At 47.6% G+C, this 13,419-nt stretch overlaps 1 protein-coding gene across 3 annotated transcripts in view; it reads left to right on the forward strand.

Annotated features, from left to right (window-relative positions):
- Positions 1–2,197: 2,197 nt before the first annotated feature.
- Positions 2,198–13,419, forward strand: part of LOC140205043 (lysosomal acid phosphatase-like) — an 87,002-nt gene continuing 75,780 nt past the window's right edge. For all 3 annotated transcript variants that reach the window (XM_072272135.1, XM_072272133.1, XM_072272134.1), the window contains exon 1: positions 2,198–2,333. In XM_072272135.1, the coding sequence (XP_072128236.1) occupies positions 2,217–2,333 (117 nt within the window). In that variant the 5' untranslated portion in view covers positions 2,198–2,216. The remainder of the gene's footprint in view (positions 2,334–13,419) is intronic.

The raw sequence follows: 13,419 nt of genomic DNA on the forward strand, positions 1-13,419 counted from the left end.
TTTAAACTCTCTACTCTTTTCCCAGTTCTAAGGAAGCATCCCTGACTCATCGTGTTGAATAGATTTCCCCTCCGATCTCTCATGTTATGCTTTAGATTGACTGGTTCAGTTTTTCCAGCATTTTCTCCTTTTGTCTCAGATTTCAGCATCTGTATTTGTATTTCTATTTCAGTTAAGCATGAGGCAAAACATCTGACTTTGTCTGCAGAGCATTTATTGTGGGTCTGAAGACCTGCTGATCCAGGTTTGAGACAGCGTCCCATTGCAAGTCATAAGCAGTTTCATAAATGTTTGTCAAGAGCAGTATTGATTATAATGGAATCTGTCTGGTAAATATACTTCAGTAGCTCAGGTGGAGATAAGAGTTCAGCCATGTAATAAATATAGTAAAGAATGGAACAGAGCAATAGATGGCAATGTAGCATGGTACTTGGAGTACATTCGTCAAGTTGCCAATATCAATCTCACACAAGGACACAAATTTCAGCAACTGATTAACACAAAGATTGAAGCAGATGAACAAACAGAAAGCAAATGGAACCCTTACATAAACATTAGGCAAGGTGATTTAAAATGAGTTCTTCATGATGTAATTTATCCTTTTAATTCTGTGAAGGGTGACTCCTTTAACTGATACATTCATATATATTCATACAGTTTTTATTATGGTCATCAGCCTGTCCAAAGTTTCATGTCATGGTTCCAGGAGCATCATAGTTCACAAGAAAGGATAAAAATCGTTTAAAAAATCAAAAAAGGAAAGACCACTGATCTCTGAGGGAACTGTTTGGTTTAATGCCTCCATAATAGCACAGGATGGCCAGGTGAACTCCACAGCAAAACCACAAACTATTTATTAATGAAACTAGGTCCAATATAATGCTCCTCAGGAATTTTCTCCCATAGGGTAGCATGATTGCTAAACAGGATCATAAACTGCTTAAACAAAATTGAGGACAAATGCAGTCTTCAGGAGACGAGGACACGAGAGATAGGGTGATGGAATCACAGGTGGGTCTGGTGTCATTGACCTGAAAGAAGTACTTCTGTCTAATTGTGAACAAGACGACGTCAGGGGTTACAAAATGTTCAACATTTGAGCTCCTTCCAAATCTTTTTTTTACTATCCTCAGGTGACTGAAAAAGTCTTAAGGGACATGCGCAGTGAATTACAGTCGCAGCCCATGAATGTTACAGCAGTCTGTTTTCGGACACAACACAGCCGTCTTCTGCCGAGCGAACACGGGGCAGGGGCAGGGGCGGGACAGGGGCAGGGGCAGGGGCAGGGGCGGGGCAGGGCAGGGCAGGGGCAGGGGCAGGGCAGGGGCAGGGGCGTGGCAGGGGCAGGGCAGGGCAGGGCAGGGGCAGGGGCAGGGCAGGGGCAGGGGCGTGGCAGGGCAGGGGCGTGGCAGGGCAGGGGCAGGGGCAGGGCAGGGGCAGGGGCAGGGCAGGGGCAGGGGCAGGGCAGGGGCAGGGGCGTGGCAGGGGCAGGGCGTGGCAGGGGCAGGGCAGGGCAGGGGCAGGGGCAGGGGCGTGGCAGGGCAGGGGCGTGGCAGGGCAGGGGCAGGGGCAGGGCAGGGGCAGGGGCAGGGCAGGGGCAGGGGCAGGGCAGGGGCAGGGGCGTGGCAGGGGCAGGGCGTGGCAGGGGCAGGGCAGGGCAGGGGCAGGGGCAGGGGCGGGACAGGGGCAGGGGCGGGGCAGGGGCAGGGGCAGGGCAGGGGCAGGGGCGTGGCAGGGCAGGGGCAGGGGCGTGGCAGGGCAGGGGCGTGGCAGGGCAGGGGCAGGGGCAGGGCAGGGGCAGGGGCAGGGCCGGGCCGCGCCGCCTCCAGCACTCCGGTTGAACGCCCGACTCCGAAGCCGGCCTTGGGCAGCCGCAGTCGCGGTTTGAGGCCTGGTCCTCACTCCAACCGACCGGTCCCATCCAGGGTGGGTCCGACTCCACTACTCCGCCCTGTAAGTGTGGCCAACTCTGGCGTCTGGTTGCCAGGGCGATTCCGGTCCATGGTTCCGCGGGGTCTTGTTGTCAGGGGGCGGGGTCAGGGTTAATCTCTCCGCCCGGTAGTTAGGGGCAGAGTCTGGTTGCTAGGGGCGGGGTCAGGGTTCATCCCTCTGCCCGGTAGTTAGGGGCGGAGTCTGGTTGCTAGGGGCGGGACATCGGCCTAGGGGGCTGGGCTTGTGCTCCCCTTCCGCCGTCCAGCCTCGGCTCTGGCGACAGGATGGCGGGCGCTGAGGCCGCGGTGCTGCGTTCCCCGGCTCTCCTGTGCGTCCTGGTGCTGCTCGGGGCCGGGCTCCAGAGACCGGTGGCAGGACGGGCTCTGAGATTCGTCAACATGGTGAGACCGGGAGAGGGAGCGGGTGAAGAGGGGACGGAGGGAGCGGGAGGGCTGCGGGAGGGAGGGAGGGAGCGGGTGAAGAGGGGACGGAGGGAGCGGGAGGGCTGCGGGAGGGAGGGAGGGAGCGGGTGAAGAGGGGACGGAGGGAGCGGGAGGGCTGCGGGAGGGCTGCGGGAGGGAGGGAGGGAGCGGGAGGGCTGCGGGAGGGAGGGAGGGAGCGGGAGGGCTGCAGGAGGAAGGGAGGGAGCGGGAGGGCTGCGGGAGGGAGGGAGGGAGCGGGAGGGCTGCGGGAGGGAGGGAGGGAGCGGGAGGGCTGCGGGAGGGAGGGAGCGGGAGGGCTGAGGGAGGGAGGGAGCGGGAGGGCTGCGGGAGGGAGGGAGCGGGAGGGCTGCGGGAGGGAGGGAGCGGGAGGGCTGAGGGAGGGAGGGAGCGGGAGGGCTGAGGGAGGGAGGGAGCGGGAGGGCTGAGGGAGGGAGCGGGAGGGCTGCGGGAGGGAGGGAGCGGGAGGGCTGCAGGAGGGAGGGAGGGAGCGGGAGGGCTGCAGGAGGGAGGGAGGGAGCGGGAGGGCTGCAGGAGGGAGGGAGCGGGAGGGCTGCAGGAGGGAGGGAGCGGGAGGGCTGCAGGAGGGAGGGAGCGGGAGGGCTGAGGGAGGGAGCGGGAGGGCTGCAGGAGGGAGGGAGGGAGCGGGAGGGCTGCAGGAGGGAGGGAGCGGGAGGGCTGCAGGAGGGAGGGAGCGGGAGGGCTGAGGGAGGGAGGGAGCGGGAGGGCTGCAGGAGGGAAGGAGGGAGCGGGAGGGCTGCGGGAGGGAGGGAGCGGGAGGGCTGCGGGAGGGAGGGAGCGGGAGGGCTGGAGACAGAATGGAGGGAACGGGAGGGCTAGAGGGGTTGCTTTCTTGTTTGCATGATTTGTTTTTTTTCTTGTTGTGCATTTTTAATCTCTTGCTTTGTGGTTGCCTGTGAGCAAGCAAATCTCAAAGTTATATTTTGAGTCCTTGAATGTAGCAACAAAAGCATAATAGTTTTTAATATTTTAAAATTATAAGGTCTTATGAGCCCGATTGAATTTTTTGAGGATGTGACTAAACACATTGATGAAGGTAGAGCAGTAGATGTGTTTATGGACCTCAGCAAGGCATTTGATAAGGTTCCTCATGAGATCATTGTTGTGAACCTCCTCCGAACCCTCACCGATGCCAACACATCATTTCATAGATAAGGAGCCTAAAACTGCTCACAATACTCCAGATGTGGTCTGATCAATATCTTATAAGGGCTCAGTATTACATCCTTGCTTTTGTTATCTAACCCTCTCAAAATGAATGCTAACATTGCATTTACACAACCTGCTCAATCCTGTACAGTCCCAAGTCCCTTTGCACCTCCAATTTCTGAATTTGTTTTCTGTTTAGAATCTACTTCTTTATTCCTTCTATCAAACTACATAACCATACTCTTCCCTACCATATGCTATTTTGCCCATTCTAATCCGGCCAAATCTTTCTGCAAATTCCCTACTTCCTCAACACTACACTTATCTTTGTATTGTGTACAAACTTGGCTACAAAGCCATGAGTTTCATCATCCAAATCATTGACATAGTATGTGGAGAAGCAGTCCCAAATCGGGCCCCTGCAGAACACCACTACTCACCGACAGCTAACCCCTTTAGTCCTGCTATGCATAGCCAATCTTCTATCCATGCTGGTATCTTTTCTGAGATATCATGGACTCTTATCTTATTAGCAGCCTCATGTGCAGCAACTTCTGAAAAACCACGTAAATAACATCCAATGACTCTCCTTTGAATATCCTGCTAATTATTTCCTTTAAGAATTCCAAATGATTTGTCAGGCAAGATTTCTCCTTAAATCCATGCTGATTTTTATCTATTTTATTGTGTGCCTGCAAGTATTCAAAAGCTATCCTCAATAATGGGCTCTAGCATCTTGCCAATCACTGAAGTCAGGCTAACTGGCCTACAATTTCTTGTCTTTTGCCTTCCTCCTTAACAAATGGAGTGACGGTTTCAATTTCCCAATCCTCTGGAATCATTACAGAATCTAGTGATTACTAAAGGATCACTACTAATGCTTCCACAATCTACTCAGCTAGCTCTTTCAGAACCTGAGGTTGTAGTCCATCTGATCCGGGTGACTTAACTGCCTTTAGACCTTGCAGCTTCCCCAGCACCTTCTCCTTAGTTTTTTATACAATATAATTATTAAAACATCGGCTAGTTTACCTTCATTGCTTTTTACCTTCTCTCATTGCTTTTTTGGTTGCCTTCTGTTGGTATTTAAAAGCATCCCAATCCTCCAGCTTCCCACTAATTTTTGCTATAATTAGTATGCCTCTTCCTTTGGTTTTGTACTGTGTTTGATTTTCCCCTGTCAGCCACAGTTGCCTTATCCTCCGTTTAGAATGCTGCTGCTTTGGGATTAATCAATCCTGTGCCTTTTGAATTACTCCCAGAAACTCCAGCCATTGCTGCTGCGCTCCTGTCCCTGCTAATGTCTCCTTCCAATCAACTTTGGCCAGCTTCTCTCTCATACTTCCAGAGTCCCTTTACTATACTGTAATATCGATACATCTGATTTTAGCTTTTCCCTCAAACTGCAGGGTGAATCCTATCATGTTATGAATTCACCAAGGGTTCCTTGACTTTGTGCAGCCTAATCAAGTCTGCTTCATCACACAAAACCCAATCCAGAATCCAGAACCCAATCCTTTTCCCTAGTGGGCTCAACCACAAGCTGCTCTAAAAGCCATCTCATAAAGGCATTCTACAAATTTCTTCTCTTGAGATCCAGCACCAGTTCACAATCTACCTGCATATCTCCCATGACCGGCATAACATTGTTCTTTTTATACCTCTTTTCTATCTACCTTTGTCATTTATATCCCAGTTCCTGCTAAACCCTCTACTGCACCTTTCGTTCCTGTACATTGGAACTTCCACATCAGGTGGTGTTGCAAATAGTCTGAATGCTCTCTAACATACATCTGTAGAAACTTGAAGCCTTTGGTGACATACCAAAACTCTTCAAACTCCTAATGAAGTAGAGCTGCTGAGTTGCCTTCTTTTTGATAGGTGTTCGGTCCAGTATAGATCCTCTGAGATGTTGATGCCTTGGAATTTAAAGCTGCTCATCCTTTCCAATGCTGGCCTTGTTTTGTGGATTCCCCTTTCCTGAAGGCCACAATCAGTTCCTTGGTATTGCTGACATTGAGTGAGATTGTTATTGCCACACCACTCAACCAGCCAATCATCTCCCTCTTGTGTGCCTCCTTGTTGCAACTCTGATTTTGCCAACAACAGTGGTGTCGTCTGTGAATTTATAGATGGTGTTTGAGCTATGCCTAGCTTACATAGTTACGTGTAGAGAGAGATGGCTAAGCTCACATCATTGAGATGTGCCTGTGTTGAGGAGATGTTGTCAGTGATCCTCACTGGCACCGGTCTTCCTGGTAAGGAGGTAAAGTAAGTGTGTGTAGGGGAACACTTTCTATCCAGTGATCACAATTATGAAGACTGACAGGTCCTTGGGTTGAGAATCTAAGTTGGAGAAAAGGCAATTTTGATGACATCAGAAAGGACCTGGTAGGTGTGGAGCAGGATGGGTTGTTTTCTGGCAAAGGGATGCTTGTTAAGTAGGAGGCCTTCAAAAGTGAAATTTTGGGAGTGGAGTTTATATGTTCCTATTAGAATAAAAGGCAAGACTATGTTGAGGGAATTTTGGTTTTCAAGGGTTATTGAAGCCTTGGTTGAGGAGGTGCAGAGCAAGGTAAGGCAGCAAAGAACAAATTAGGCACTTAAATGTCAGATGCACGAGAACACTTCAGAAGGAAATTAGGAAACTGCAGCTGGATGAATTCCAGATCATTTCAGAAGCTAGGGAGTTGTTCGACAGGAATTATAGAGAACTAGTTACCTAAAGGGGCAGGTAACTGAGTGACCATCAGGAGGAGGAAAGGAGCTGGGGAGTTGGTGCAAGATACTCCTGTGGCTGTTTCCCTCAATAACAAGTTGGGGGGGAGCAACTGGATACTGTTGGTGGGGGGGGGGCAACCTAGCAGAGGAAATCCAAAGCGGTCAGGTGTCTGGCACTGAGTATGGCTTGTGGCTCAGAGCGGAAAGGAGGTGTAGTGTTCTCGTGCAGCGTGTTGAAACTCTGACTAAAAACCAAGTTAAGCTGGACCCAATGAAGACAGTCGTAGTAAGGTTAACTATTTACTGTTCACTCTTCCACATTAACATCGTATGGTGAAAACTGTTGATAAAAAAATACAAACACATACAGCATCTGTTTCATTCTGGAGACCGCGCGCTCTCTTCTTTTAGCGGGTGTCTCCAGCTGCCCCGAGTAGTGGGTGAGGAGGGTCCCGTCAAACGGCCGCCAGGCCCGAACCCACCCCGCATTTGAAATTGAAAAGCCGACACCCACGCCACCGGAACCGCCGCTTCCTTAACAGAAACCGCGTTAATATTTTTACTTCAAATACTTCCATAGGAACTTACGACGTTGCTTCTATAATGTTTCTTTGTGGGTAGACATGGAGCTCTTCACGATCATGCTGCACGCATGGCACCCACCTTTACACCTTCCCGAACTGGAGGTTACACATAAGACGCGAAACCAGAGGTGACATCATCACATGCTGCAATATACCATAGACAATGACTTTACCTTTGTTATACTGTAACTTAATTATCAACCTTTAACTTTAACTAGAAAATAGTTACTGTGACGCTAAACCAAGCTATCGGACGATTGATGCTAATGGGAGAGATAAGAGAGACAACGGAAAAACATTCAAAATGCTAATAAGAGAGGAGAGAGGGATTAACGGAAAAGAAACACAATTCAGAATATTGACAGACCGGTTGCTTTGAACCTGAACTGTTTGAAGTTTGATGGACAGGTGATTCCCCAGCAGGGGGATAAAAAGAGCAGGTTCCCTAAGACACGGGACACCACGAGACAACGAGACCCTGGAAAGAGCGGTGTGCCCCCACAGGTGGTGAGAGTTTGGAGGTCCGGTTCACGGGAACCAACCATAGGCTCACAGGGTGTAAAGGTACGATCGGTGGGAACCTGGTGTGTGTGTCCGCCCTTGCCTGGGTGCCGGGTTCACCGCGGAAGAACGATTGTATCCGGAACGGAGGGGTCACAGTCGGTGACCACAGCGGAATAGAAGACATCAAAGGTCTGTCTGAACCAAATTGCATCCCCCCCCCCCCTCCAACGGTACAACAGTGATTACTGCAAACTGCACTAAGCTGAAATGAACTCTGCGTCACTGTAAGACTGATCATTTTACCCCTAGACTGCGATAGAGCTTGGTTGATTCCTATTACCCTAGTTCTGTGTATAGGCGTGTATTATCATTGCTAACCTGTTACATTTATATCCTTACGATGAGAGCACTATTATTTGTTTGTTTAATAAAACTTTATTAGTTCCTAATAATCCAGACTCCAACGAGTGTTCCATTTCTGCTGGTTTGGCAACCCAGTTACGGGGTAGGTAACGTAAGTGGGGATCTCATCCGGGATTTTGAACGCCAAATTTGGGACTGGGTAAATTGATTGGGTTAAATTTCCGGAAAGAAAGAAAGGGCAAACAGCAGAAATGGAGATTGAGGAATTTCTAAAGGCGCCAACCTTGGAGGCATTAGAGGATGCCATGAAATCAGAATTGGCGACTGTTGCCAAACGGTTGAATCTTTTTAAGGGGAAGCCGACAATGAGGAGAGCGGAGATGCACAGAGCTATTATTGAGCATTATGTATCTAAAGGTGTGTTTCCCCATGGGGAGCTGGAGGTGGTGTCTATGAGCAAACCTGGTGGAGAAGCAGTGCAGCTGCAGATGGAAAAATTAAGACTTGAGCACGAGTTCCGGGTAAAGCAGCTGGAACGAGAAGAGAGAGACAGGCAGTTAGAACGAGAAGAGAGAATAAAGCAGCTGGAATGAGAAGAGAGAGACAGGCAGTTAAAACGAGAAGAGAGGGAGAGAAGCAGAAGGACAGGGAATTTGAGCTGGAGAAGTTAAGGATGACGCTAGCGCAGGGCCCCATGCCGAACCAAGGTGGAGGGTTCAGGGCGACCCAGGAGGTTAGGCTGGTTCCCCCATTTGAGGAGGCTGATGTTGATCGGTACTTTCTACATCTTGAAAAAGTCGCTGCAAGTCAGGACTGGCCGAGGGATAAGTGGGCTGTTTTGCTTCAGAGTGTACTTAAAGGAAAAGCCCAACAAGCTTACTCAGCATTGTCCGCAGAAGATGCCCAGAGGTATGATGTGGTGAAAGAGGCGATACTTAGGATTTATGAGTTGGTCCCGGAGGCATACCGGCAGAGATTCCGGAATGTGAGGAAGCAGTTGGGCCGCACGTATTTAGAATTTGCCCATGAGATGCAGATGTATTGTGAGCGCTGGTGTGCCTCGAAAGGGGTCAATGGGAATTATGACAGACTGCTACAGCTAATACTGATTGGGCAATTTAAAGGTTGTGTTCCTGAAGATATGAGGCCCTATCTAGATGAGAAAGAGGCAGAAACCTTAGCTGCAACTGCTAAGTTAGCGCATGAGTATGCGTTAACACTCAAAGCAAAGTTTACCCCAAATAAAAGCTACCAGAAGGGTGGTCGAGAGGGCGGAGAGAGTCCGCCGGAAAAGCCAGAAAGTAAGCCGGGGACTAGCGAGAAGGATAAGGTAGACCGGGAGCTGTTTGGTAGGAAGTCTCCTGGGGTCGTATGCTATAATTGTGGGAAAGCCGGTCACTTTGCGTCCAGCTGCTTTGCCCCAAAGAAGGAGATGGGGAAAGGAAAAACGACGACTCTGACTGGCTGTATTGAGCCGGCAAACAAACTGCTAGGGGAGAAGAGGTCTGATAGAGTTGAGGAAGGGCGCGAGGAGTTTATTTCGGCTGGATTGGTGTTGGTGAAGGAAGGGTCAAACCGAGTTCCAGTACGGATCTGGAGAAGCACTGGGGCTTGTCAGTCATTGATCTTAAGGAGTGTGTTAAACTTTAATTCAGAGACCGAGACTGGGGAGGTTAGTGTGATAAAAGGCATTGGGAAAGGGACTGAAGCAGTATCTTTGTACCAGATACACCTAAAAAGCAACTTAGGCTCCGGACCGGTCACGATAGGGGTGAGGCCCGATGTACTAATGGAAGACGTGGAGGTCTTACTCGGTAATGACCTTGCAGGCGGAGAGGTGTATCCAACAGTAAGACTGACAAGCAAACCTGCCAGGATTGAAGACCCGCCCATGGACTCGCAGGTTTATCCCGTTTGCGCAGTGACTTGGCGCATGTCCAGAAAGGCTGCCGAAGCGAATGTAGATTTAGCTGAGACATTTTTATCAGCCTTGTGCCAAGAGGGGTTAGAAAGTGAGAAGAAGGAGCATAGTGGAGCGGAAGGAAGTGAGGGAGTTGAGGTAGATTTATCATTAGCAAGGAAGGAATTTATTCAGGCACAGGAACGAGACGAGGAGCTGATGGTTTTGACGGAGACAGCTGTCTCCAAAGCAGAAATAAAAAGGGAGCCAGTGGGCTATTATGTGAAGGAGGGAGTACTAATGAGGAAATGGAGACCAAGTACCGTGCCCGCAGATGAGGAATGGGGGGTGGTGCACCAGGTGGTAGTGCCGAAAATTTATAGGGACAAGATTTTTAACCTGGCTCACAAGATACCCCTCAGTGGACATTTTGGGGTGAGGAAGACAGTCGATAGAATTATGAGAGAATTTTACTGGCCGAACATGAAGAAGGATATTGTTGACTATTGTAGGCGATGTCATTTATGTCAGATGGTAGGAAGGCCGAACCAGATCCTGCCTAAAGTGCCCCTTTGACCGATAGCCGCTTTCAGGGAACCTTTTTCCCAAATAATTGTGGATTTTGTCGGACCCCTGCCCAGAACTGCAAGTGGGCGAGAGTATGTGATGACTATGATGTGCGCCGCCACCAGGTTTCCGGAGGCTGTGCCCCTGGCAAGCGTCAAGGCTCCCACAGTGGTAAAGGCACTTGTGAAATTTTTCACTACGGTGGGGCTGCCCAGGGAAATCCAGTCAGATCAGGGGAGTGTCTTCACGTCTCACACATTCCGACGGATGTTGGATGAGATGGGAGCAAAGCAGATTTTGGCGTCCGCGTACCACACAGAGTCCCAAGGGGCGTTTGGAAAGATTCCATGCAACATTAAAGACCATGATTAAAATTTACTGTCAAGAGAACACTTGGGGCTGGGATAATGCCTTGCCTCTTCTGCTATTTGCCATAAGGGATACGGTTCAGGAGTCATTGGGGTTCAGCCCATTTGAGCTCATCTTCGGTCATCGGCCCAGAGGCCCTCTGACCTTACTGAAAGAGCAATGGTCCAGTCCGGCAGTCCAAGTCAATGTGATTATGTTTTAAAATTTCGTGAGAGGCTTAAAAGGATCTGTGACCTTGCCAAAGAAAATCTACGACACTCCCAAACTAAAATGAAACAATGGTATGATAGGCATGCCCGTGAACAAGTGTTTCAAGTGGGCGATCGGGTCTTAGTTCTGTTCCCAGTGGTAACCAACCCCCTCCAGGCGAGATTCCACAGTGCATACAAAGTGGTTAAAAAGATAGACTCTTTGACCCTTTGAACAATGGTATGATAGACATGCCCGTGAGCAGGTGTTTCAAGTGGGCGATCGGGTCTTAGTTCTGTTCCCAGTGGTAACCAACCCCCTCCAGGCGAGATTCCACAGTCCATACAAAGTGGTTAAAAAGATAGACTCTTTGACCCTTTGAACAATGGTATGATAGACATGCCTGTGAGCAGGTGTTTCAAGTGGGCAATCAGATCTTAGTTCTGTTCCCAGTGGTAATTGACCCCCTCCAGGCGAGATTCCACGGTCCGTACTCTTTGACTTATGTTATTGAAACGCCGGACAGGCGTAAGTCCACACAATTGGTACACATTAACATGTTAAAAGCTTACCATGATCTTGGGCTATGTACACTATTGAAGTATTGGTTGCGTTCTCCTTCCCGGTATCTCTTATTTGTTCTGTTCCCTTTCCGGGTTCATGGGTCGAGCCTATCGTCAATCCTCCTTGTTGCGGGTTGACTTTAGGGTTTATGGAGTCTATTATCAATTTTGTCTCCTGGAATACTAATGGTCTTAACCATCCTATTAAAAGGAAAAAAGTTTTTAAAGTGTTCCGGTTAAAGACCCATGTGCGGAGGGGGGACAGACTACGTTTTTTTAAATTCTGGAAGGAACAACAGTTTCATTCGAACTCTAACGCTAAGATTCGAGGCGTCACTATTTTTATAGACTCCTCAGTTAGTTTTATACAACTTGATATTATCTCTGATCCGAATGGTAGATTTCTACTGGTTAGTGGTCTACTATTTAATAAAAAGGTAGTTTTGGTTAATGTTTATGCTCCCAATATGGACTGTCTGGAATTTTATAAATCATTATTCAATCCGTTCCCGAATTTGAATGAGTTTTCATTGATCTGGGGTGGAGATCTTAATACCTGTTTATCTTCAGCTTTGGACCGTTCGGCTCCTCTACGGACCTTACCTAATAAATCTGCAACTTTGATTAATTCATTCCTCTCTGATTCTGGGTCGACGGACATTTGGCGTTTTTTGCATCCTCAGGAAAAAGATTTTTCTTTTTTTTCACATGTTCACCATTCCTATTCAAGAATTGATTATTTCTTTATTGACTCTCGTCTTATTTCTTCAGTGATTAAATGTGATTATGACTCTATAACCATTTCGGATCATGCTCCACTTAAGCTTTCTATTAAAATTCAGGCCAATATACAAAATAATAGACAATGGCATTTTAATTCGCTGTTGCTTCAGGACTCGGATTTTGTTAACTTTATGAATGAACAGATTGATCTTTTTTCTTTACAATCAACTATACAGAGGATATTTCTGTGAACATTCTTTGGGATACTTTTAAAGCTTATATTCGCGGTCAGATTATCTCGTATTCTGCTGCTTTGAGGAAGAAGCTGAAGCAGGAGGAGTTGGTAATTGTGGACAAGATTAAGGAAATTGATAAGAAATATGTTACAGCTCCCTCTGAGGAGTTATATAAACAAAGAACTGAACTTCAAATGGAACACAGTTTATTACTTTCGTCCTCGATTGTAAACCAATTAAAGAAAACAAGAAGTGAATTTTATGTACACAGTGACAAAATTGGCAAACTGTTGGCTAACCAATTGAAGTCTAATTATGCTAAATCTCAAATTAGTCAGATTTATAATCAAAATGACTGACTGATACTTGATCATGCGGGGATTAATCAAACCTTCTTTGATTTTTATTCTTCCTTATATCAATCAGAGTCTCCTTGAGACTCTAAATATATGAATGATTTTTTAGATAATCTAGACTTGCTTGAGATTTCACAGGATATGTCTTCTATGCTAGATACTCCCATTACCACTGATGAGATTAAGAATGTTATTTCCTCTATGAACTTGGGGAAAGCTCCTGGCCCTGATGGGTTTACCGTAGAATTTTATAAATGTTTTGCACCTTCATTAATCCCTTGGTTCTGTAGGGTTTTCGAGGCTTCATTAAAACTTGGTAAACTTCCCGAATCTTTCAATAGAGCATCAATCTCTCTAATATTAAAGAAGGATAAAGATCCTGCTCAATGTGCATCTTATAGACCAATATCTTTATTAAATGTTGATTCTAAAATTTTTTCTAAGTTATTAGTAAACAGATTAGAAAAAGTACTTCCTTTTATTATTTCGGAAGACCAAATGGGTTTTATTAAAGGTCGTTACTCTTTTTATAACATTCGCACACTGTTAAATATTGTTTATACCCCCTCACAAAATGTTCCTGAGTGTGTTATCTCTTTAGATACTGAGAAAGCTTTTGATAGAGTAGAATGACCTTACTTATTTAAGGTGCTTGAAATGTTTAATTTTAGCTCGAAATTTATATCCTGGATCAAACTGTTATATCATTCTCCTGTGGCCTTGGTCCGTACTAACTCTCTAAGCTCACCTTTTTTCCCTCTTTTTCGAGGTACTCAACAAGGTTGTCCTCTTAGTCCTTTAT

The sequence above is a fragment of the Mobula birostris genome, chromosome 11, assembly GCF_030028105.1.
Source record: "Mobula birostris isolate sMobBir1 chromosome 11, sMobBir1.hap1, whole genome shotgun sequence".
Lineage (NCBI taxonomy): Eukaryota > Metazoa > Chordata > Chondrichthyes > Myliobatiformes > Myliobatidae > Mobula > Mobula birostris.